At 39.2% G+C, this 27,737-nt stretch overlaps 1 protein-coding gene across 1 annotated transcript in view; it reads right to left on the bottom strand.

Moving 5' to 3' along the window:
- Positions 1–1,560: 1,560 nt before the first annotated feature.
- The window catches only part of LOC136863575 (uncharacterized), a 633,079-nt gene continuing 606,902 nt past the window's right edge, over positions 1,561–27,737 (bottom strand). Inside the window, exon 11 of the mRNA XM_067139956.2 lies at positions 1,561–3,186. Within this exon, the coding sequence (XP_066996057.2) occupies positions 3,112–3,186 (75 nt within the window). The 3' untranslated portion in view covers positions 1,561–3,111. The remainder of the gene's footprint in view (positions 3,187–27,737) is intronic.

Raw genomic sequence — 27,737 nt, 5'->3', positions numbered from 1 at the left:
CAAGACCTAACACCCCAAAATATTGTAATATAAAGTCAATTAATGTCATTGTGTGAGAAGACCATCATATATCGATTACACAACTCTATCTTATTAGTTAAACGTCAACACGGAAATGAAGATCATAACCTACGATACACAGGTTGCAGTAATTTATGAATATCTCCTATGGAACAACTGAAAATATCTGCAATGTTTTCGGCTATCGCAAAATTACAGCAAATTGTGTGCCTTATGTGATGAGCTTTTTTTTTTTTTTTGCTACTTTGTTTTACGTCGCACCGACACAGATAGGTCTTATGGCGACTATGGGACAGGAGAGGCCTAGGAATGGGATGGAAGTGGCTGTGGCCTTAATTAAGGTACAGTCACAGCTTTTGCCTGGTGTGAAAATGGGAAGCCATGGAAAACCATCTTCAGGGCTGCTGACAGTGGGATTCGAACCCACTATCTCCCGGATGCAAGCTCACAGCTGCGTGCTCCTAACTGCACAGCCAACTCGCCCGGTATATGTGATGAGCAACGAACAGAAATCTCACCATGTGATGGCATGTCAACAATGGAAGAAGAGGCTTCAATAAGAACCAGATATTTTGGCTAAAGTCATAACTTGCGATGAAACCTGGTTCTATCATTGCAACACAGAGACAAAACAGGAAAGTGCCCAGTTGAAACATCCTTCAAGCCCAAGACCCAAGAAAGCTTAAGTTGAAGCAAGTGCAGGAAAGGTCATGCTCCTCATCTTTTCTGATCAGCAAAGCATTGTATATGATCACGTGGTGAAGAAGCAATGCACTGTTACTGCTGATTATTATTGTGAAGTACTGAATTGGCCACCCAAGAGGAAAATTGCTGCTAAAATGGCCAACCCTTGTTCAGATGGGATGGACCCTTCATCAGGACAATGAGCTTGCTTAACGTGCCATCAAGATTCAAAAAACAATCACTGTAGTGGGCAGTGAGGTGTTGCCACACTCCCTTTATTCACCGGACCTAGCACCTTGTGATTTCCATGTATTTGCTATAGTGAAAGAGGGGCCTCAGGGTCGCCATTTTCATGGTAATCAAGAGTAAAAAACACAGTTTTGAGTCTAATCAGTAGACTGTCCAAGAAGGGATTTTGGGAGTGTTTTGAACAGTGGACTGAATGTTGGAAAGATAATACTTTGAAGGTCTGAAAATGGATGTGAGTAAAGGAAATAATCTGGCCCCTTTTTTATACCCCCTTGTAATTTCATGTATGACTGAGAACAATGGAATTTTTTGGAATTTGCTTTACGTCGCACCAACACAGATAGGTCTTATGGCGACGGGATAGGAAAGGACTAGGAGCAGGAAGGAGGAGGCTGTGGCCTTAATTAAGGTACAGCCACAGCATATGCCTGGTGTAAAAATGGGAAACCACTGAAAACCATCTTCAGGGCTGCCGACAGTGGGGTTAGAACCCACTATCTCCCGGATGCAAGCTCACGGCTGCGCACCTCTAACCGCACAGCCAACTCGCCTGGTAAGAATCAATGCCATTTAAAGGAAGCATACATAGATATTGTAGAGAAAGATATTTATTTCACATGTACAGCAAATTTCAACATGATTTATATTTACAAATCAGAATTTGACATATTTAGATGAATATTTATATTTATAAAAAAAAATCACAAACAATAGTAATATATCTTAAAATTTGTTAATTTCCACAGGATGATGATAAATTGATCTATAGATTAAAATTATAGCATTAAAATTATGGAGTGTGCAAAGTAGGTCAACTCGACAGCAGGAGAATGCAACAATCACTATCATTATAGTACATGAAGTACACCGAACAAAACATCTATATAGCAAACCATTGAAATCTACATGCTTCATGCTCTGCTGCCATAGTAACATTTCAATTATTGTCATAAACATACACCAAAACACAGGGAATTCAATAGCAAATACATGAATTATTTAATCTATCATTTGCCTTCCAAGTTAATACAGTTACACATACGATCATGACATTTGCTGTGGATATATTCTATAATATATATCAAGTAGATCGGTTACAGCGTTTGTGATATTTAGTTAAAAATACTAATAATAAAATACCCCAAATATAAGTTATATAAAAATCAAAACATTGTTCAAATATGGTCAAAAAATACAATATGCCTTTATACAATACTTCTTATTTCTCAGTGTATCCCTTCTTTGCACATCCCGTAGAAGAATAAACACAAAGTTAATGTAAATTTTTAGGAAATGGAATTGTTATAAGCAGTTCACAACTCTCCTAAGTTTGCTTACTCACATACAATTTCTTCAGAAACTTTCACAACACACTGTAAAATGGTATTGTCTTGCTACACTATTGGGGTTTCTTGTGATTATCAAAATTCAGCATGATTTGAACTTGAGCTAGACGTAAAAAACGAAGATTAAATCCACTATATTGTAATGTATAAACAGTGGAGAGGTTTTTTTTAAAGACGTGAACATCCCTGGTTCCGTAAAAATTAGACTTACTCTAAACTGTCTCTTAGTCTTAATTTTAAAAATTAAAACAAAAAATAAAATCTTGGAATGTCAGGCAATATACAAATACCTCTTTGAATGTCATTAAATTGTTTTAGAATGTCTTCCATCATAGTCAAAGTTAGAAAGTCACTCTAAACATTCTTCATCCTAAATCATATATATAAATATACACAAGTGATTCATCAAGTTTTGATGAATATAATAATGAATCCTGTTATTTTAATATGTACACCGCGAACATTGTCAGTTATGTTCTGGTGAAAAGAATCTTTGTCACACTTCAAATAGCTGTTTGTTGAAGCTCGTTCATTCATTTTCTTCTGAAGGTTGGAAACAATAATTTACTACAGGTATACATTCAATTGACCAATAAAGTGAATTCGGGTACGAATGAGTTCATCTTAAGTCACTGAATATTCCTTGATCACATTTCATATAATTCTTCAAAACTTCAGAGTCCCTCTATCACAATTAAAAGTATGTAGTTTCATCCTGTTGAACTTCCAAAATTTCAAACTGAGATGGATGTTTGGCAGTAGGCTCATGATCTTTAAAATGATCTCAGGGCTTGAGGCTTGGGAGAGAAGGTCAAAACCTTGTGGCTGTCACACGAGGGCCTTGTGATGCACTGCTTCGACCTGATTCAGGCTTAGTGTAAGCTACCTGAAAGGAGAGAGGAGAAAATGGTAATGCATAACACCATATCTTGACATATATTCCTATGATTTAGAAACACTGTATAGTAGCCTTATAAAAGATTTAATGTTTAAATTCATGATATTTTATTTCAGAAACTGTAGCATCAGGGAAAAATAGACTCATGCAGTAATTACATTAGTAACCCTATTATTTTCAAATGGGAATATGAGGTAAATTACTGGAAATTAATATCAAACAAGAAATATTTTATCATAACTAACTGTGAACATGTTTCAACATACCACAGTTTGCTGTTCATGGTTTTATACAGTGTTTGTGAAAAATGGAATAGGAAGAACTATTTTGAATAATATATGTACAGTATTGCTACATCTCTTTAGACTGAAATTCAGTGGTCCCATTTTGCCATAAACTTTGCTGTGTGTATGGAAAATTCATAACCTGTCTTTTGTTCTAACTCACTCACTCACTCACTCACTCACTCACTCACTCACTCACAAAAGTTTGCCAGAATTTGTTCATAAATTAAATACAACATTATGACCCATATAAGCAAATTAACAGAGAACTATTCATGTTAGTGTCATGTCACTGTCAAAGTAACAGCAGTTTCAGTACTAGTTGATATACTTTCAATGGTCTGTGGATGGTAAACTCTCATTTAGCTCAGATAAGAGGCAGAAGTCTCTTTTGATTATCATTAAATACAAGACTTTTACACAAATGTATGTTTTTGTACAAGGTTGTCAGATACAGTAGTTCAAACACAGTAGGTAGTCTTTTAATGACTTTCTAAATATATAGTGGTACATAGTTTTGTTTTGCATGTTTGCATGTTTCAGCCATTTCTTAGAAAGATCCACGCATAATGCATGTTTAAGTTTATTTTATGTGAAGCATGTAATGTAGTGTGTTTAATTTAAGTGCATATTTTACTATTACGTTCAGCCAGTCACCACATTCTGCCACACTTGACAGCTTTTGTGATTGCCAATTGTACGTTTTCTTGGGACTGATTATGCTATTTGGAAACAGCAATATATATTTTTGACAATGTTTAATGTTCTTTTACAGCAAGTGGGCAGAAAACAAAGCTCAGGTTGCACTTAATGTTCTGCAGTGTAGGGGATTACAGGGTTTTCTAAACTTCCAGCTGGCTCATTAGTTGTCCAGAATACTCAGCTTAGGATACTGTTGCTGGCTTCTAGTGCTATGTATATCAGAAAAATTTATGATGGGTTTAGGGAATTTGAGAAGGTATTTGGTAGAAAGTTTATTTTCAGACTCATAATAGCAGCAATTCTGCTACCAGACAAACAGCGGTATGGTACTAAAAGTCGGGAATTCCATCAAATCTTTTCTTTGCCTAGGTGAAATTACTAACCACCTCCTAATATTTCCCTTCTCATTTCACTCACAGTTCTTGATATGGGAACCACAGAGCAAGTAAAAGATTGCAGCAGAAATCTTGTTTTAGGAGTGCATAGGTGAAACTGTTTAGGGCCTCAATGTCGCTATGGCTCCAGTTAAGTGCTCAAGACACATTATTACACAGTGAACTGCAGGAAAAGAATTGTTAGGACAAATGGGGAAATAGTTTATTTTGATTGCTGTAATAAACAGGTACCGGTAGGAACTTTCACTGCATTTTACTGTAGTATAATTTATGCATATTTACGGACAGCAATCACTTATTTCTATACCCTGCCACTCAATTTCCGCACTCCAAGGTGGCTGTTGCAAAAACCTTGCCTGTTATTTTGATAACAACCAGTCAGTAACCATTCATCAGAGAAATTTTATGTTTAATTTTATTTTTGAATAGGAAAATAAAAACACTATGCACTGTATGTTTTCAGATCAAACCACAAATATGCTTCAAATTCACCAGTATGTCACTTTGGTTTTGTATATGGCTAAAGCACGAAAAGAAAGTTGTGCAATTCACAAAAGATCCAAATGTTCTTCGCTATTCCAGCAGCAAAGACAGCACTTAACATATTCTTTATGGATTTATGTGACATATTGGTAGGAGTTTAACAGACCATTAAGAAAACACAACAGTCCAGCACTAAAAAGGTTCCTGAAAAAATATACCAAGAATGATGTCCCATATCTCACAGTCTTGCAAAAAAAAAAAAAAAAAAAATTATATATATATATATATATATATATATATATATATATATATATATATATATACATATATATATTCCCATATCAAATGTAACATAATTGAGACCGAGCTCGATAGCTGCAGTCGCTTAAGTGCGGCCAGTATCCAGTATTCGGGAGATAGGTGGTTCGAACCCCACTGTCGGCAGCCCTGAAGATGGTTTTCTGTGGTTTCCCATTTTCACACCAGGCAAATGCTGGGGCTGTACCTTAATTAAGGCCACGGCCGCTTCCTTCCCAGTCCTAGCCCTTTCCTATCCCATCGTCGCCATAAGACCTATCTGTGTCGGTGCGACGTAAAGCCAATAGCAAAAAAAAACATAATTGAGACAAACAAATTATTTCTGGAAATCTAATTTGAAAGTGAGAAACCTTTTTAAATCTTAGTATTATTCAAGTGAAAATTGCAGAAACCTAGCTTAGACTCATTAAACAAATTTTAAAATTTGGCTATCTATGAAATTTGCAAGGATCTGGAGACTGAACCATATGGGCAACAACTAATACTGTGGATCGATATGTTGCAAGTCTGACTGTCGGCAAGTTAATTGTGAATGAACATGAAGCCCCATGTGCAATATTGCGGTAAAGTTTTGCAGCATGCCAATATCTCAATTGTCGTGGACTCCAAATACACTGACTGACAGAGCAAATGCAACACCAAGAAGGAGTGGTTCGAAAGGGATGAAAGTTGGGAAAAAAACAGAGACGGCACGGACGAATAACTGATGTTTATTTCAAACCGATATGCAGGTTACACAATGCGCACGGCATCGACTCAGTAGGATGTAGGACCACCGCGAGCGGCGATGCACGCAGAAACACGTCGAGGTACAGAGTCAATAAGAGTGCGGATGGTGTCCTGAGGGATGGTTCTCCATTCTCTGTCAACCATTTGCCACAGTTGGTCGTCCGTACGAGGCTGGGGCAGAGTTTGCAAACGGCGTCCAATGAGATCCCACACGTGTTCGATTGGTGAGAGATCCGGAGAGTACGCTGGCCACGGAAGCATCTGTACACCTCGTAGAGCCTGTTGGGAGATGCGAGCAGTGTGTGGGCGGGCATTATCCTGCTGAAACAGAGCATTGGGCAGCCCCTGAAGATACGGGAGTGCCACCGGCCGCAGCACATGCTGCACGTAGCGGTGGGCATTTAACGTGCCTTGAATACGCACTAGAGCTGACGTGGAATCATACGCAATAGCGCCCCAAACTATGATGCCGCGTTGTCTAGCGGTAGGGCGCTCCACAGTTACTGCCGGATTTGACCTTTCTCCACGCCGACGCCACACTCGTCTGCGGTGACTATCACTGACAGAACAGAAGCGTGACTCATCGGAGAACACGACGTTCCGCCATTCCCTCATCCAAGTCACTCTAGCCCGGCACCATGCCAGGCGTGCACGTCTATGCTGTGGAGTCAATGGTAGTCTTCTGAGCGGACGCCGGGAGTGCAGGCCTCCTTCAACCAATCGACGGGAAATTGTTCTGGTCGATATTGGAACAGCCAGGGTGACTTGCACATGCTGAAGAATGGCGGTTGACTTGGCGTGCGGGGCTGCCACCGCTTGGCGGCGGATGCGCCGATCCTCGCGTGCTGACGTCACTCGGGCTGCGCCTGGACCCCTCGCACGTGCCACATGTCCCTGCGCCAACCATCTTCGCCACAGGCGCTGCACCGTGGACACATCCCTATGGGTATCGGCTGCGATTTGACGAAGCGACCAACCTGCCCTTCTCAGCCCGATCACCATACCCCTCGTAAAGTCGTCTGTCTGCTGGAAATGCCTCCATTGACGGCGGCCTGGCATTCTTAACTATACACGTGTCCTGTGGCACACGACAACACGTTCTACAATGACTGTCGGCTGTGAAATCACGGTACGAAGTGGGCCATTCGCCAACGCCGTGTCCCATTTATCGTTTGCTACGTGCGCAGCACAGCAGCGCATTTCACATCATGAGCATACCTCAGTGACGTCAGTCTACCCTGCAATTGGCATAAAGTTCTGACCACTCCTTCTTGGTGTTGCATTTGCTCTGTCAGTCAGTGTATGTGTCAATTTTAAAAAATGGAATGCACACTTTATTTTCATTTTAAAATATATTTGCTTTTTAACCTTATTTTAATTTCAGGTATCTTGTGGCCAAATTTAAATAAGGATACAATTCTCCTGCTTCGGAGTGATGTTGCTCCATAAATGATGAAGCTTGGAAAAACAATTAAGATATTCTGATATAACATGGACTATTTTCCTAAAGCTCATCCTAAGAGATGTAAAAGGTTTGTGTTTTCAGAGGTACACATCAGAGGATAGGGAAAGTGATGGATCACCATGGATCTGGGCGTTGCCTGTGATTAGTACCACTATAAGAGTGACGCCGCGGGTCTGTGTTGCCTATGATTATGGTTCTGGGTGGCTCCTGTGGTTAGTACCACTATGTGAGGAACACCATGGGTTTGCATTGCCTATGGGTTGTGCCATTCTGTGAGGAACACCATAGGTTTGCATTACCTTTGAGTAGTACCACTATGTGAGGATCACTGTGAGTCTACGTTACTTGTGATTAGTACCACTACATGAGTAACACCATGGTTCTACTTTACCAGTGATCTGTACTATTATGAGGGGCCAGTGACCTGGATTTTGGACCCCTTCATACATCAAGCATCATTGATTTAGGATTTTGCTTTGGAAGCACTTCTTTGTTAAGTTTATAACATTGTTTTAAGTTATTTTATGGGAAGGAGGGGCATGGCAGTTCAGATCCATGGATTGTTTTAAGTTCATAAACATTGAAAAGCCAACATCTAATTTTTGATCAGATTTTTAAACATTGCTCATCGTCACCTTTTTGAATTCTAGTCATTGGATTGATTTTGTAATTATTTTGACTTTCAATATTATGAGTTGGATACACTGATTATTTTAAATTCATATTCATTTATTCTTCATTATCATGTTTTGAATTCTGGTCGATGGATGAATTTTGGAATTTTAATTGTCATTACATTTCGTCTCATCTCATAACATTAGGGGCCGATGACTTAGATGTTAGGCCCCTTTAAACAAAATGCATAATCATAATCATCATCATCATCATCATCATCATCATCATCATCATCACCATTTTTCTTTATTTCTTACATTTAAAAAATTATGACAATTATGACATAAAATTTAAGCATTTCAACAGAATACTGAATACAAATAGAAGCTCACCCCCGGTTGGCTTGTGCACGAAGGATGGAGAGCTGGCAACATCAGAGTTAGTGGACAAGTAAGACAGACACTGTCACTTCCTCTCTCTTTCTGTGTGACCAAGGGAGTTCCCTAGTGGTGACTACTGTAGTGATACAGATATTATTATAATTTTTTTTCCTCTTGTTATTTATTCTTTATTTAAGTTCTAATGAAGTCGCTTCTTTGTTAAACTGTAGTGTTTGTTTTCTTACTGTTAATATTTTATACTGTTATACAATCAGTGTAAAATGGGGTACTTCATACCTGTTCCTGATTGATACTAAATAAAAAGTAAAAAATCAATTCTGAATCAATAACCACTCAGGAAGGAAAGTGTTATACAGTAGTGTTAAGTTGATTAGTACAGTGTAAATATCTATAGAGTAATGAGATGTAAATTACAGTTCTTCTCGAAAGAGCGCTATTAACTGCAAATAGCTTTTGACTTTTAAGTTATTCCATCACCCATTCTTGCCTGGTGATAAAATTAACCACACAAAACTAAGTTGATGAGCAATTTGAAACCGTGAACCCCATGGGCCACTTTTGTTACCTATCAAATTCTCTGAAGCAGTTAAGACTGAAGTGAAAATATAAGTTGAAAAGCTAAAGTTAATTCTGAAGATAATAAAATTGTTTTTATTGCTTACAAACTAATATCAAGATCCTTTGCATTAGGGAATATAAAGAGAGGTTAAAAGCATTTAGTTTTAAGATAGGATATATGGCAACGATTTGGGAAATAATACAGAGAGATAAAGCAGTGTTGCAGCCACATTACACTGTATTAGCCAAACAGGTTTAAATTAAAAATGAGAAAAGTAACACATTATCTAAATGGGAAAGCTGTCCATGCTGTGATATAACATAACATTCTAATAACACAGAGCATTCAATTCAATGCAGCTTTATGCAGTTTACTCAGAAATCCAAATCTTGGAAACCATGCATATACTTATAGAACCTACTACAAAAACGGTGGGAGTTGCATTAAAATATCAAATAAGAATTAATTACAAAGAATTCATCTTATGAAATCAAATACAACAAATAAGATAAGCAAACAGTGGAAAATACTGTATATAGGACTCTTCAAGTGCACAATAGAGATGAGCAGTAAGTGGTCTCAGGCTCGGTTGGCTCGTACGTGTGTCTGCCAGCTAAGTTAGGCTTGCATTTTGCGACAGCACCACAGAGCAAGGCTGGGTTTGTTACGTCACGAGGGCCACATCAAGGTGGCTCGGCTAACAGGCTTGGTTTCTTCTACAGGCTGGGCTTGCTAGGGCTGGCATACCGGCCAGGCTGGCTGAGCAGCTGATTACTGGCATGCTGCGATCTCTAACAGTTTCCATCTTTCCCTTTTGAGTTAAACAAAAGAGATATTAGGTATTGTTTTGTAAATAATGCAGCTGTAATAATCAAGACTGACCACAGCCATAATCTCAGGATAGCGTTCTAGCTCCTCATCCATGTCCAGGTTCGATTCCTGGTACTAGATGATGGAACCAAAGGAGCACGTTTTGTATTGTTGGACTGCTGTCTCCTTCTAAATCATCTGTGACTTCTTTGAAAGGTTCTACGAAGTAAATCAAATCACTTATGAGCAGTGGCAGCGGTCAATACATGCTACCAGGCTCCAGCATATAGCTTGGAACTGTAAGGAATTATTTATATTAAGTACAATTATAATGGTGCCTTTTCTTTGTTTTGAGTATGGTATGAATTTGTTTTTTGTGAAAATCAGGACAAGATCTGTCAAACACCCAGCTCTGTTCTCCTGGGGAACTTGCTCGTGCTCATGTGAAAAGAGCTCTGGTCTTTTGCCTGAAGGAAGCAATGCACAGGTGCAGCCAAGCTTGCAACACACCCTGCAGCCAGTGGAGTATACCATAAACTGTGATCAACTTTCATTGATCCTGTCTATAGTTACTTTCCCTGCTGCAAGTGTGTAGCACTGCTCGATGCCTCCTGCTATCCTGATGTTGAACGTGGTAATCGATTCTGCCACTAGAGGGTAGCATCGTCTGGGCTCAAAGGTAAAGCAAAAGCGGGAGCAATCTGTCGCCAACATAATGTTGTTATTAAGGTAACCAAGCAATGATTATTAAAATAGTCATCTTCCTTTTGTGCCAAAAATAAGGAATTCATAGGCGAGTCAAAGGATCTTCGACTGGCCCTAAATGTTTTCCCGCATTAGAATGTAGTTCATGCTGATAATAGGGGAGGTTTCAATGATTCAATTGGTAGTGCTTTCAGTTGCATTGTGTGTGTTTTGATCTCATGCTCATATTACTGGTGCATGCCTCTCTTTCTTTGTGTTAGTGCTAAAGTTCATACGGAGATTTATCCAATTATTTGTCCACTGCTGTATATATAAAGTGAATTTAAACTACTGTTCTTAGTGAGGATCCAAATCCCCACGATTCTATTTGCAATGACGTAAGTTGGGAAGTGAGTTTACAGCATGAATAGTGTGGACAGTTTGATGAAAGAACCATTTTCTAGGAGAATACTAGAAGAAAAAGTGAACATCAAAATTATAGGTTGTCCCACTCCAGTCTTAAATTTAACTCAGAAGGCATTGAGGGGGAGAATTTCCAGTTATATCACACTGTTTAACTATCAAGTTTACGACATTAACGGTTGGATATGTGGCTGTTATGTAAGAAATACTTTGTTTTGTTTTCCTTGCATCTTATATGGAAATAAAGATATCTGGAATATGAAAGGCATGAAGGATCTGGGGCACTTAAATGAGTATATGAAGGAGCATTTGTTGAACAGAAAACACATCAATAATATAGCGGACCTTAGTGCCCTAGGAAATGTGAACATTGCAACACAACTTAGAAGGGCACATCACGACACTTTGCAGAAACATAATGCAGAAATAGACAAGAATAGGTATATCTTATCTAAAAATCATTGATTGTATAATATTTTGTGGGGCTTTTGAACTAGCTTTACGTGGTCATGATGAGTCTGCAGTTATATGAAATTAATTTCATTTTTTTGGTCTATATTGATGATTGAATACTTTCAACAGCATGGGCATGTGTTGAATAGGTGGACCTGCCCATCCTGTTGAAACTGAGTCTGCAGTATCTAAAAATTCAGGAGTGTTCTTGGGATTAGTTGATTTCATGAGCAGTTTAAACAATGCCATTAAAGAACACATGGAATCCAATAAGGTTTTTAAGGGCACATCAAAAAACATCCAAAATGAATTGCTAGTGTGTATGCTGGAAGTTGGCTGTGAAAAGATACTGGAGGAGGTACATAACATTAAATACACTGCTTTCATGGCAGATAAAACTTCTGAAGTCTCTGAAGAACTAAAGTTGGCAGTCGTGTTATAAATTGTAAGAAAACCTGTTAAAATTATCAATATTTATTACTATTGTTCTTGTTGTTGTTATTATAATTGATGTTGTTAACAAGTGTGAAGTGTGAGTTGTTCATCATGGCAATATGAAGATTTAGAACAGCATATTTAGCAGTTTTTGTAGCATGTAGGACGATTTTTTATTCTTTATTGATTGCTTCCAGTGTATTTCTTGCTTTTCCTACTTTCTTCTTTCTGCCTGCAGTTGCAGTTGATAGGACCTCAATCATTTTACCATACTGGTTATGTACAGATTTTAGCATGATCAGCTTAGTATTGCATCTTGTTTCTACATCCTGATACAGAGTAAGCTTGACATGATTAATAAACCCTGTACATTTGAAATGGACCACAGCTTTTCGTGTTTCCTTAATTATGTATTGTACGTCCTGCACTTGAGAATTAGAAAACTCATCTGGGAATATGTGCCACAAAACTGTATTTAAACAATGCCTTACACAAGGTATTCGCATAAAGCCTTTGTGAACCGTAAAGGCCTAATATTTGCACCTTGATCTGTTACAAATGTAGACCTTTGTAAATCCGGCAGCTGAATCCCTAACACAGAACATTGGGTGGTAAATTCTTTCATTATCTTTTCACCACACATCAGAGTATTGGGGAAGAGGCAGGTTAAAAGAACCCTCTTTCTTTTTTTTTTTTGAAACCACGGAAAACCATCTTCAGGGCTGCCGACAGTGGGGTTCGAACCCACTTTCTCCCGAATACTGGATACTGGCCGCACTTAAGCGACTGCAGCTATCGAGTTCGGTACCCTCTTTTTTATTGCCCATTCATTAATATAGTGAACTGTAAGCGAAATAAAATGTTGATTTTTTGCAAACATCCATCCACATATCCTTAGTTGCAACACAAGAATAACAATGCATTGCATCATGAATGTCTGGTATTATAGAGCAGTGAATATCATTGGCTACTTCATGACTTCACCGAGAAACAGTCATGTGGTGTGGTAGCACCTCAGACGCATTTACTTTACCAAAATAATTTCCCCCATTAATTCTTGTGCTACCATTTTAGACTCTGTGCTTGACACAACATTTAAAGAGTGTAGGTATAAGGCACACATTTTATCATAAGCCTCTGTTATGTTATGTTTTATAGAGCTAGGAATAACTATTGCATGAAGCATTCATCTGACTCGAAGGAGAACAAGTGCAATAATGCCATGCTAATGTGCTGGTATTTGAGCTTCATAAGAGGCACTGTCCTATTTTGTATTGCCCAAATACTGTTTTCTGTCTCTCGTCATCAGTAACAACATAAAATCAATCCTATACTGCACCCTTTCCAACACTCCTTGGTTTTAATACTTTTTATTTATTTTTTATTTTACTCTTGACTTCACTTAGAATATCCATGTTCAACAAGCACTTAACTGCATTGAACTAAACACAGATTGTTCCAGATTCCTCCCTAATGTGGCCCAAGATCTTTGAGCTCATCAGGACTTGACCTTGTGAAGCGCTAGGCTTGCTCACTTCTCAGTGAGAACACTAGGAAGCTTGTGACAGCCAACTGGTAACATTATTATATCGTGTTTAGGCTGGCATTTGGAGATATAGGCAATTTCTTCAGCTTGAACTGGACTTGTTCTATTCTCTAGTGTACAACACATTAATGAGTTCTAGTTAAGGGTTATTGAGTAGATGCATCTCTTACCTCTACTGTAGGAGATAAAATTCAGTACAATATCATATAACTGAAGACCCTCCGTGGCTCAAGCGGCAGTGCACCGGCCTCTCACCACTAAGTTCTGTGGTTCAAATCCTGGTCACTCCATATGAGATTTGTGCTGGACAAAGTGGAGGCGCGACAGATTTTTCTCCGGGTACTCCTGTTTTCCCTGTCATAATTCATTCCAGCAACACCCACCAATATAATTTCAATTCATCTATCATTCTTTAATCATTGACCCAGAGGAGTGCGACAGGCTTTGGCAGCTGGCACAATTCCTATCCTTGCCGCTAGATGGGGGCTTCATGCATTCCATTCCTGATCCAGTCGAATGACTGGAAACAGGCTGTGGATTTTTGTTTTCATCATATAACTGACTTGTGAATTCAGGATTATTTCTTCATATGCATAAAACCACAAGCCAATGACATATATCTTGTATGCTTACAGTATATGGAAAAATATAATGTGGCAATTTTGCACAGTTCTGTGATTGTAAAAGAAAGCAGTTAGATAGGCCTACATGAAGGGAATCACAGACATGAACACTTGTTGGTCTGCCTTTCAAGAAACTGGAAATAATGACACTTCTCTTCATATACATTCATCACTGTTTGGCATTAAGGAAGACTTCCCAAATCCTACAATGAGGGAGGAATTACATTCTTACAATACAAAGATGCCCCTCATCTTATGAGTACAGAAAGCACAAAACTACCACAAGCAAACAGGAATTAAATTATTTGACAAGCTTCCCCTAGGACTAAACGTCACATCCATAATTTTCCTAAGAGAACTCTAAGTAATTGTCTGACTGGAAAGAGTAATTGTATAATAATATAAATTACAATGACCTGTTGCACAACAAAGTTGGTTGAGGGACTCTAGTTTGCATAAATGCCACACAGTTGGTTGGCATTTCAGAGTATTAAAATATGAGGGACCCATGGTAGTAGATTTACTAGTACATTAAAAAACTGCTTTCAGGCAGAGGTGTACAAATTCTATTTCAGGCTTGTTTGCCCCAAGCAACTCTGTAACAAGCAGAGCTGTTAATATTCCACGTCTCCAAAGCAAGAATGCACACATTCTGAGCATGGAAGCCAAAGCCACCAAGCCTGGGTTCCCTTAAGCCTGCAAATTTCATGGAACCTGTCTGGACTGCAAGACGTAACAAGAGTGTGTGTATATCAGTGTGCTGCTATATTGTATGTTAGTGTACCTAATTTTTAATTCTGTGCAGCTCAGTTGTTGTTAGCTACCAAAAAAAAAAAAAAAAAAAAAAAAAAAAAAAGTAATGAAAAACAAGGAGGGATTAAGAAATGGTGGATTTCATGGTAATCAGGAGTTAAAACATACAGTTTTGGGTCTACTCAATAGACTGTCCAAGAAGGGATTTCGAGAGTGTTTTGAACAGTGGACTGAATGTTGGAACTGCAGTATTGTGTTTGAGGTAGAATACTTTGAATGTCTGAAAATGAATGACCGAGCTCGATAGCTGCAGTCGCTTAAGTGTGGCCAGTATCCAGTATTCGGGAGATAGTATGTTCGAACCCCACTGTCGGCAGCCCTGAAAATGGTTTTCCATGGTTTCCCATTTTCACACCAGGCAAATGCTGAGCCTGTACCTTAATTAAGGCCACGGCCGCTTCCTGCCCACACCTAGCCCTTTCCTGTCCCATCGTCGCCGTACGACCTATCTGTGTCAGTGCGACGTAAAACAACTAGCAAAAAAAAAATGAAAATGAATGTCAATAAAGGAAATAATCTGGTGCCATTTTTTTTAATACCCCCTCATAATTTCATGTATGACTGACAAGAATGGAATTTAATGGAAATTGCTTTACGTCACAACCGATACAGATAGGTCTTATGGCGGTGATGGGATGGGAAAGGGATAGGAGTGGGAAGGAAGCGGTCTGGCCTTAATTAAGGTACAGCCCCAGCATTTGCCTGGTGTGAAAATGGGAAACCACAGAAAACCATCTTCAGGGCTGCCGACAGTTGGGTTCGAACACACTTTCTCCTGAATACTGAATACTGGCTGCACTTAAGTGACTGCAGTTACTGAGCACAGTTTTAGGGGTTGCAGTAAGGGTGTAAAGAAGAGGGCATATAAGTCTCTGGTAAGACCCCTATTAGAGTATAGTTCCAGTGTATGGGACCCGCATCAGGACTACGGGATATGAGAACTGGAAAAGATCCAAGAGATAGCAGCATGATTTGTTCTGGGTGATTTCCGACGTAGGAGTAGTGTTACAAAATTTTGCAAACTTTGGGCTGGGAAGATTTAGGAGTAAGATGTCGAGATACTCGACTAAATGGTGTGTTCTGAGCTGTCAGTGGAGAGATGGGAAGGAATGACATTAGCAAACATGTAAGCTTTCCAATATTTCCAATATTGTTAAGGCCCTCGGCATATACAAACATCTTCCATGCATGGTTCATAATACGAGGGTTGGTGCATAAGTCATGGCAACTATCTTTTTCAGCACAAATGTGGGATCTACGAGACAAATGGAAATATACAGATGGAAGTGGGGTGTGTAAGGTGCTGTTGAATGTATGAATAATGCCAGATGTTGGATATAAAGGAATATGTCAGCCATGAAATCCTTGTGCTACATAATGTTTATTCCGATAGAGTACTGTAACCTTTATGTAAAATCCTCAATCCCTTAGATCGTCCACAACATGTTGCCAGTGATGCAGGAGACATTGGATACCAGTCGCCTCACCATGTGGAAAGTTTGCAGTCTCATGTTTCACAGCGTTGGGAATGTCCTCTCGTGCCCCAAACCGTCTCCCACAGATGAGGTCAAAATCGTACGCAGACAGGTCCGGTGAGTATGGTGACACCCACCATACAGTACTTCCCACCCCAAGGCCTGAAGTTGCTTTTGTACAGCCTCTGCTGCATGCAGTCTGGTGTTGTCATGGAGAAGGATGACATACTGCAGTCAGTTCACTCTCAGATAGTTACCGTGAAGACAGTTATAGAGAATGGCAAACTTATAGCGTTTCCTAATATATTTCAGGAAGCTTTGATTTATTGATCTTGAAAGTGAAGAGGAGCTGATTTAGTGCTACTTTCTATAGCTGATAGGCAATTTTACTTGCCAAAAATGAGTCTGAAAGAAAAGAAGTCTGCCTACTGCCACTCTCTTGTCTCAGGGGTCACTATCAGAGGTCTCAGGTTCGATTCCTGGTCATGTCCGGGATTTTAACCTTCATTGGTGCAATCTTTAATATTAGAATTCATATTATATAGGCCCCATCATCACATATATGCAGGTTGCCTATAGGGCGTCTATTCAAAAGACCTGTACCAGGCCTCTACAGTGGCCATATGCCATTTTTATATTATTAGTATGGCCTTAAAGCATGTTCTGAGTTGAACCCTTTTGAAAGAAAATGTTCCCAATGAATTAGCTATTATGCATTCATTAAAATCTCTAGTTGCATGCGGCGCACAGGTGTGAGCTTGCATTTGGGAGATAATGGGTTCAAACCCCACTGTCGACAGCCCTGAAGATGGTTTTCCATGGTTTCGCATTTTCATAACAGGCAAGTGCTGGGATTGTACCTTAATTAAGGCCACAGCTTCTTCTTTCCAACTCCTAGCCCTTTCCTATCCCATCGTCGCCATAAGACCTATCTGTATGGATGAGCTGTAAAGCAACTTGTAAAAGAAAAAAGAAAAATCTGGTTGCATACTTTAAGAGAAGGGGCTTATGACTGAGATTACAATCATCATTAAAATAGCATGCTACCACTCAGTCAACAGCTATTTTGACATGCTGCAGTCAGTTCACCCTCAGATAGATACCGTGAAGACAGTTCTAGAGAATGAGGGGTCCCTCAAGGTTACGATCAGGACACTGCTGGCAAGCTTATAGCGTTTCTTAATATATTTCAGGAAGCCTTGATTTATTGACCTTGAAGGTGAAGACGAGCCAACTTAGTGCTACATTCTATAGCTGATAGGCAATTTTACTTGCCAAAAATGAGTCTGAAGGTAAAGAGGTCTGCCTACTTCCACTGTCTTGTGTGCCTATGATAAAAGGACTCCATCCAGCAGAAACGTGCAATCAGCATATAAGTGTAAACAATGTGACCTGAGTTTGTGTAAAATCAATTGTTTTCTGGTGTTTCACCAACAAAGAGGAATAGAAATCTCTAACATAACTTAACTTGCGGTTACTTGCATGGTGAGCGTGGCACTCACCTTCATAGTATATTGCTTGTTGTTGGAATGTTACAGCACCTCTACATTTGAAACTCCATATACCTTTCAAACTGATTGTCAGGAAGGGGAGGTGTTAGTTATTTCCATTATCTTTGAAAACCAAGACCCTCAATCCACTATTAGGCATGACAGTGCGTATTTGGTGAGCTGTGCACTCAATAGCGAGTAACAGTGCTACTCACATTTTGCACATTGTAATAAGTCAATCTTAGTCTTATGCTTGTATTTAATGTTAAATGTTTATATTGTGACTGTTGTTAGTGAATTTATACAAGTTATAATGGCATCTACTGATCAGATACTTTCATTGTTGGGTGAAACGATGGAGGGAGTGGAGTTGAACACCAAAAGTGATGGTAATGAAACAGATGAGGTTTATGAAAGCGATCATAACTCTGAAACAGTGTGTCTGCAAGTTCTGAGGATGAAGAGGCACTTTCATTGATTGAAGGCTGTATTCCATTCGTTTTAGGAAAGGATGGAATTACCAAGTGGGGCCTCCACACTCTTGCTACAAATGTTCGAATCCAGCAACAAAATTTGCAAACAGTGTTCCAGGAAAGATGCTGAAAGCAACAAAACTGATGACACTGTATAAAATGTTTGTTTCCTATTATGCTTAATTATTTTATTCATACTCTTCATATTCCAAATTTATATTGCATGTTTTATGGCCAGATGCCCTTCCTGTTGCTAACTTCAGTTGAGCAGCTAATAAAGATGAAGTGAATAATTGGGTAATAATGAATTGGGTAAGGAGGTGGAAGGAATCAGCTGTGGCCTATAAATAGGAACTGTCCCGGCATTTGCCTGGAAGTGTAAAAGGGGAAACCATAGAAAAACATTCTCAGGACAGGCAACAGTGGGATTCGAACCCAAGCATCTCCCAAATACAGAGCTTGGCTCCATAGCCATAGCGTGTTAACAGGCACAACCAATCCACTTGCTCGTGTTGACGCATTAAAAATACCTCCATCTTTATATGGGCACGTTGTGATCTTAAAACATAAGAGGTGAGTGCTGCGCTCACTAGCAAGAAATGACGCATGTACTGTATAAAGACCTAGCGAGTAATGTCGGGTTAACAATGAACTCTAATGTAATTACTAGATATTGTTGGTTTTCCTTTGGTGAAACAATTATCTTTCTATGTTTGCTTGTTCTTGTATAACGTGATTTTCTATAAATGCCTGCAATTTTAACTGGTGGCCTAAGCAAAATTACTTTCATATCTGGGGTTAACATGCATATAAATGTGGCTGGGAGAGAGTTCACAGGGTTAAGGTACTTTGAAAATTATGTGTTATTATTATTGCTAGGGGCTTTACGTCGCACCGACTCAGATAGGTCTTATGGCGATGATGGGATAGGATAGGCCTAGGAGTTGGAAGGAAGCGGCCGTGGCCTGATGTGAAAATGGGAAACCATGGAAAACCAGCTTCAGGGCTGCCGACAGTGGGATTCAAACCTACTATCTCCCGGATGCAAGCTCACAGCCGCGCCTCTACGTGCGCAGCCAACTCGCCCGGTGATAATTATGATAGTGACAACTGTTGTTTTAAGAGCCTAGACATCAAGGCAGTCAGACCCTAAATCTTAAGTTATTTTTTAGGTATAATAATAATAATAATAATAATAATAATAATAATAATAATAATAATAATAATAATAATAATAATAATAATAATAATAATTTAATGTTCCTTCAACTACTCTCATTTTTAAGAGGTGCCAAATTGCTGGAGCTTTTTCTCAAAAGAAGATTCTATAACATGCCAGTTAATCAACTGATCCAGGTATCTCAATGCCTGTCTTTATAGTGAGTTGTTGGAGTCACTGCCCTGTTTCTATTAAGTAAGAGTGCTTGTGCACTGATGTGAACAGAGCTTGTGTCTTGTGATCTCAGGCCTGATATATGCTTTGGCGGTACTTTTGACTGATAGCAAGAAACAGTGTTAGCCAGGGTGTGACTCTATTGGTAAACTGGCCACTATTAGCTGTGTTATCAAAATAAATTCTTACAAATTCTTTGGTCATGAATATTTTAGTGAAACTTTTGGAGACCATTGCAACCTTTGCCAAAGTTAAAGCTTCAAAAGAAGAAAAGTGTGGTAATACATGTTTTTGTCATTGTGCTGTAGTACAATGTGGTTAGGAGGGGCTATGTTATTGTGGGTTGCCAGGTTTTTAACACTAAAATGACTGCATAGAGAGGCAGCATGTTTTACTATCAACTACATATTTTATGCTTCCCACAAGGCCAACCCCTTGTCCACGTCGTGGGAGGTGGGCAACGGCATGAAGTATGGGACTGCCTGTAGGGGTGGGGACTGTGTATGCCCCATGACCGCTATGGTAGCTATGAAGGCCCTACAGGAACCCTGAAAAGTGACGGCTAACGGGGCTCTGGTGAAGACCTCAATGGCAGCAACGGCAGAGAAGGAGTCCTTTGGTACGATGAAGCTGGCAGATGAGGCAACCCTTTTTCTTGGGGATAAATAAAGAAGAAACCACTGCCTTGTAGTAAAGAGGGATCTTTAAAGGCTACGGGAGATAACCCCTACAGAAAAATCCTGCGGTCTAGCGCAGACAAGAGGCAGCCCCTCCACTGGACTTAGGGTGCTGTGGGCTAATAACTTGCACACCTGAATTAAACTTATTACAGAAACCAGACAAAATTTATATCGGCCGGATTTTATGGAGACGACTTTTGCAATGAGCATTGGTGGCAGATAGAACAGGCTAGAGAAATTTCGTCGAGGCCCTATGCTCCACCTGGAATTAAAGGAAATAAGTCAAGTAAGTCACATATTTTATAGTAATATTTACAGTTATTTATAAGTTTGCCCGCATTTGTTTTTTTTCCATTTCAAACAGTTTGTATTCATGAATGTAATCAAACACACAGCTCTCTAGTGCATCAAACTCTTGCTCTCCAGCATGATTCTTCACCGTGCAGTGTTTTTCCTAGGGCAGTTCAGTCTACAGCTCCCCGCACTTCATATAACCAAAACTGTCTCACTCCTCGCAGACTCACTGAGTTGTGACTGGATCGTAACTTGCTCAAGACCGACTGACTCTCCTCCGACAATGCTCTTTATATATTACTGATTGAGTCATCAGTGCAGAGACTGGTTTGATGCAGCTCTCCATGCTACCCTATCCTATACTAACCTTTTCACTTCTACATAACTACTATATCGTATATCTGCTCTAATATATTTGTCATATTCATGCCTTAGTCTATCACTTCAAGTTTAAAAACTTCATGTTAATTTCGTATTGAACCGAGAATCTAATGGAAACAAGAGAGGTTCACTTATTCAATACCATATAATGTATGGTTTGAAAACACACATAATATATACGCTCCCAGAGGTCCCAATTTGAACCAAGAACATCATTCAGTACCCTGGAAACACAGCGTCTGCCATTTTTCATTTAAAAATATCTTGCCATTTAATACTTAGCAGACTGAATCCAGCTGTGTTCTTTAAGTTAGAGAAGACTTATGTTTTATTAGACAAAGCACTGTCTGAAGTTCTCTCATGGTTTTTTTTTAGTACTGGAAGTTGTTACCGTACGTCTTTTGACTGGTTACATTATTTTAATGACAGCCATTTTAACCAATAGAAAAATGGTTTCTTAATTCTTGCACCTGTTACTCTAATACTCAGTGGATGTTCAGCAAGAAAACCTTTTATACATATGTTCATACAAAATAAAAAATTATGTTCTTGGACTTTTATAATAGTGAAGCATTGGTTGTTTGCCCTCGGCTCAATTTAATCTGCTCGCACATGGTTTAATGTTTTTAGATTCAGAGGACTTTTGTCAAGAGGATGTATATTCAAAGTTTTAAGACAGTCGGTGCTATTTTTAGGTTTAGGTCATAAGTTAATGTTTATGGATCTTGTTTTTAATTAGGTCTTGCCAGTTTTGTAAAATTTGTGTATACTTTATGCATTGTTTTTTGTAAACTTGTCAATGTATATTTTTCTTATTTTTGGCTGATGATGATGCACACCAGCATCGAAACCGGTACTAAGTATAATAAAATGTTATAATTTATCTCGATCGAGGAAAGCTTTTACAGTACAGACGCACTGATAAATAAGGATTGGATGAAAGAGGAATATGAGTTGAGACATTTGGTGACACGCTTTGCAATACACGGCTTTCATCACCGTATCTGTGCCAAGAAGTCCTACCACCGGGCCAGCCAGGAGTGTGTATGTGTACTGTGCAAAGAACAGTGTGATACATATCACGTAATGAAGTGCATGAAGAGAACAGTCTCTCTGAAGCAATTTTGCTTTGAACAAAGTGCTCCTTAAGCGAATTGTAATTTAATTGATGTAATATGTAAATTTTGCACATTGTGTGCAATAAAATTTATTATTATTATAATTTATCTTATAACATTATATGGTATTGAATAGGTGGACCACTCTTGTTTCCATTAGATTAGTCTATCCCTACTGTTCTTACTACCTATATTTACATCAAAAGGTAACTGAGCAAATCGTTAGTGTCTTAAGATGTGTCCAATCATTCTATTTCCTCTTCTGGTCAAATTTCACCAAATTGTTCTCCTCTCACCAATTCAGTTCAGCACGGTACCTCTCCATTTCTGATTCGATCTACCCATATCACCTTTAGCATTCTTTTGTAACACCGCATTTCTAAGCTTCTATTCTCTTTCTTTCTGAGCTGAGAAGTCAAGTTTTAAAAAAAGAGGCAGAATTTTTCATACAATGGTATATTAATTACGTGCCCAAAAACCATGACTTCTTTGAAAACTATGTGTTTTACATCCTTGCCTGCCTTTCACTTAAAGAAGAACAGGGAGATCATTGCTTGCAGTGGGGATCTGTTTCAAAGGTTGCAAACAAACTAAACCTTAACCTAGATAACTAGTTGTACAATGAGTTTTGTGACTTTTGGTCTGTATATTTGACAAAACCAGAAAACCAGATTTGGGTAGATTTCTTCAAGCACTAAACCACAGATGAGGTGATTAAAAACAAAGTCAACCAGTGAAAGGTCACTACAGTTAAAATTAGGGCTGGAAGCACAACTTATCATACATTTCCTGTGCTGATGTATTAAATAAAAGTTATGCAATCATTTTGCACCTAAAATATATGCTCAGGTAGTTTTCAAGTTACTTCCTCAATCATTCTCTCTCACTTATTGTTCTGGATTGCACACCTAAGGGAAAAATGCATGCTATATGCTGTTGAAACACAGCAGAGATTTTCACAAGCATGAAGCATACTTATAACAAATACTGGTACTAAAATTTTTGTATCCAGTTGTTCAGACTATGAAATTCAATTACAGTAATTCAAACAGTAAGAGAATTTTACTATTATGGGAAAATTAGTGCTTTTTGACCTACTGCAATTGGATGTATTGTTGCTCAAAAGAAGAATGAGTGCTTGGTATTGTATGATCCAGCCATTTAATATTTTATCAGGCTTACCTTTAATTATTATAAAAATATAATTCACCTCGCATGTAGATACAAACACTGTGGATACCCAAAACAGCCATTATATCTGCATGCTCAATTTTCTCTCAGAAAAGCATACCTGCGAGGAACTTAGAGACACTACACACACATTCCCTTTTTCACTGACTTCACATTTAAATAATACTGTATACCAGTATGATTCATTCAACTGCAGACTACAGTGGTGTATGTGTGTTTAGCACAATTTTAACATTTAATCTTTTCACTCCAGCTGGGTAGCCGGTGGACTGCTGTAGCAGTCATGCAGAAGCAATGCCATACAACCAGTAGACTGCGTAGCAGTTGTGTGTTGTTCGTTTTCCTTGTGCTTTGCTGTGGAAGACTGCTGGAGAATTCAACCTTCATGATATCTAGCGGGTGTCTTCAGAGTCTGTAGTTACTTATAGTCTCTCCAGATGTCAGGGGCAATCAGTTACAAGGTCAGGAATCAATTGACCTTCGTGCTCAACATTTTACATATAGTAATTGCTGTTCACTGCCAATGTATTAGTGCTTTTATATGTAGCTTCAATGCATTGTGGTACTGTATTTCAAAATGCATGAGAAATTGTATACTGTACTCATATCAGATAATGATTTTGAAGAAAGTGAAATCAATGCTTTGTCCAAAGCCACTGATCTTAAAGGAGAATGGGAAACTTTGCATGGATGAAAATGACTAATACATGCACAATACATTTAACTGAACTACATATATTTTTTTAAAAAAAAGTCAAATTGACATTTCTTAATAATGTGAACAAACGTGAGTGAGATAGTGGAGACAAAAAATATCCCATACAGTGGGCACAGCCAGCCGCTGTAGCCACCCAGGCCCATGCTTCGTGTCCACAGTTGCTTCACTGGAGTGAACGGGTTACAGAGTTATAACTTGTATTTTGAATTTCATGTAGGCCTAAATTGTAAGTCAAGTGACTTAAAAACTTGTGATTTAAAGTCTGGTTAAACTAAAATCTGTTTACTTATTTTCTTTTGACTGATGTTCCCTGTAGCCAACACATCACACTCACGTCCATCTCAGGGAAGCATTCCACATCAAGGTTGAATATATTCATGCTACAATAACATGCTGTTTCCATAAAACATTCTCAATAACTAAACGGGCTCAAGGCACCTCCTTAAAATGACATAACTACATGTTCACTTACTTTATTAATTATATGACACCTATGTTCCTCTGTATCATCTTGTTTCTCTCTAAAAAGAACACACACACACACACACACACACACACACACACACACACACACACACACACACACACACACACACACACACACACACACACACACACACACACACACACACACACACTATCTCTCATTTTATCTGAAGCTGGTATATTATGGCACCTCAAAAATTTCAATTACAGTTTTCTTCCAAATTTCTTCCCATGTAATTTGTGATTATTTTACCAAGGAAGAAATATATAAAAGCAATGTTTGTAAATAGTATACAGTACTAAACATGCAATCAAATAGTCTTAATATGGTGATGTGATTGATACTAAATGTGATTGTGGTAAAACTCTCATTCACAACGTGGAAGTGAGTGAGTGAGTGAGTGAGTGAGTGAGTGAGTGAGTGAGTGAGTGAGTGAGTGAGTGAGTGAGTGAGTGAGTGAGTGAGTGAGTGAGTGAGTGAGTGAGTGAGTGAGTGAGTGAGTGAGTGAGTGAGTGAGTGAGTGAGTGAGTGAGTGAGTGAGTGAGTGAGTGAGTGAGTGAGTGAGTGAGTGAGTGAGTGAGTGAGTGAGTGAGTGAGTGAGTGAGTGAGTGAGTGAGTGAGTGAGTGAGTGAGTGAGTGAGTGAGTGAGTGAGTGAGTGAGTGAGTGAGTGAGTGAGTGAGTGAGTGAGTGAGTGAGTGAGTGAGTGAGTGAGTGAGTGAGTGAGTGAGTGAGTGAGTGAGTGAGTGAGTGAGTGAGTGAGTGAGTGAGTGAGTGAGTGAGTGAGTGAGTGAGTGAGTGAGTGAGTGAGTGAGTGAGTGAGTGAGTGAGTGAGTGAGTGAGTGAGTGAGTGAGTGAGTGAGTGAGTGAGTGAGTGAGTGAGTGAGTGAGTGAGTGAGTGAGTGAGTGAGTGAGTGAGTGAGTGAGTGAGTGAGTGAGTGAGTGAGTGAGTGAGTGAGTGAGTGAGTGAGTGAGTGAGTGAGTGAGTGAGTGAGTGAGTGAGTGAGTGAGTGAGTGAGTGAGTGAGTGAGTGAGTGAGTGAGTGAGTGAGTGAGTGAGTGAGTGAGTGAGTGAGTGAGTGAGTGAGTGAGTGAGTGAGTGAGTGAGTGAGTGAGTGAGTGAGTGAGTGAGTGAGTGAGTGAGTGAGTGAGTGAGTGAGTGAGTGAGTGAGTGAGTGAGTGAGTGAGTGAGTGAGTGAGTGAGTGAGTGAGTGAGTGAGTGAGTGAGTGAGTGAGTGAGTGAGTGAGTGAGTGAGTGAGTGAGTGAGTGAGTGAGTGAGTGAGTGAGTGAGTGAGTGAGTGAGTGAGTGAGTGAGTGAGTGAGTGAGTGAGTGAGTGAGTGAGTGAGTGAGTGAGTGAGTGAGTGAGTGAGTGAGTGAGTGAGTGAGTGAGTGAGTGAGTGAGTGAGTGAGTGAGTGAGTGAGTGAGTGAGTGAGTGAGTGAGTGAGTGAGTGAGTGAGTGAGTGAGTGAGTGAGTGAGTGAGTGAGTGAGTGAGTGAGTGAGTGAGTGAGTGAGTGAGTGAGTGAGTGAGTGAGTGAGTGAGTGAGTGAGTGAGTGAGTGAGTGAGTGAGTGAGTGAGTGAGTGAGTGAGTGAGTGAGTGAGTGAGTGAGTGAGTGAGTGAGTGAGTGAGTGAGTGAGTGAGTGAGTGAGTGAGTGAGTGAGTGAGTGAGTGAGTGAGTGAGTGAGTGAGTGAGTGAGTGAGTGAGTGAGTGAGTGAGTGAGTGAGTGAGTGAGTGAGTGAGTGAGTGAGTGAGTGAGTGAGTGAGTGAGTGAGTGAGTGAGTGAGTGAGTGAGTGAGTGAGTGAGTGAGTGAGTGAGTGAGTGAGTGAGTGAGTGAGTGAGTGAGTGAGTGAGTGAGTGAGTGAGTGAGTGAGTGAGTGAGTGAGTGAGTGAGTGAGTGAGTGAGTGAGTGAGTGAGTGAGTGAGTGAGTGAGTGAGTGAGTGAGTGAGTGAGTGAGTGAGTGAGTGAGTGAGTGAGTGAGTGAGTGAGTGAGTGAGTGAGTGAGTGAGTGAGTGAGTGAGTGAGTGAGTGAGTGAGTGAGTGAGTGTACATAAGAATGCCATGCAAAACACTTATCACTTATACCTATCTTGAAGTAGAGATTTGTGGTAATTAAAGTGGAGTATGTTACTAAAGGACTTAGTGGAAAGTTTCAATAGCTAGTATGCATTAAGAATCCTTACAACCATAACTAGTCAACCATGGAGAGCACCTATTTTGGCTATAATTATCTTATGTGAATTACAGGATAATATTCACAGTCTGTATTACTTACTTTTAGTGGATTTTTATATCAGATAGCACTTTAATCAACGTATGAAGATAACTGAATATACAAATATCCTCAAGACAAAATGAAAATTCATTAGAAGTCATGAAAATGGAGTTGTGGAATGACTTCTCCAGATCATTGGAAAACACAGTTGCTCAGAAAAAGAATGAGGGCATGGTACTGTATGTTTCTCGCATTTATTATCTAGCTTGCTCGGGCAAAATAATACAAGTAAAAACCTGCCGAAGTGGGACACAAGTCCAGATTCTGTGAGGTAGAGTCATTTTGTCATCACACAGCTATTTTAAAAATGATATAAGGCTTAGGACTTAAAAATTTCAAAACATGTACATGGTTTGCAATAGGTATGGTACTTGAATAAAGGAAAAATGCTTCTACTCTTTTGCCCGAGAATGCTAGAATATTATCAGACTTATTATCAAAATATAATTCACCTTCCATGTAGATATGATGATGATGATAAAGGTGCCTAACATCTAGATACTTACAACAAACATTATATCTATAGTTTTACCATTGATGCTTTCACAGCCTGTACTTATAGACATGATATAGGCTTTTTGGGCTTATGCCACATTAAGAAAGTAAGGTGAAATTCTTTACGTTTTGCAGAGAACTTTGCTCTGCGTCTTCAGAATAAAAACTCGTCTGTTCATGAGGAAGACTTCTCCAAGAATGACGTTTGAATTTAGAGTTAATAATAGAAGTGGAAGTGCTACATTCATTCATCATCAGATGGCTCACCGAGCTTGGTACAGTGGAAGCAGAAGCTGACGGCACTATCAGAATCAGTCTGAGAGGATGTCAC

This window comes from Anabrus simplex, chromosome 2 (genome assembly GCF_040414725.1).
Source record: "Anabrus simplex isolate iqAnaSimp1 chromosome 2, ASM4041472v1, whole genome shotgun sequence".
Classification (NCBI taxonomy): Eukaryota; Metazoa; Arthropoda; class Insecta; order Orthoptera; family Tettigoniidae; genus Anabrus; species Anabrus simplex.
This window is presented reverse-complemented; position numbering and strand designations above follow the sequence as displayed.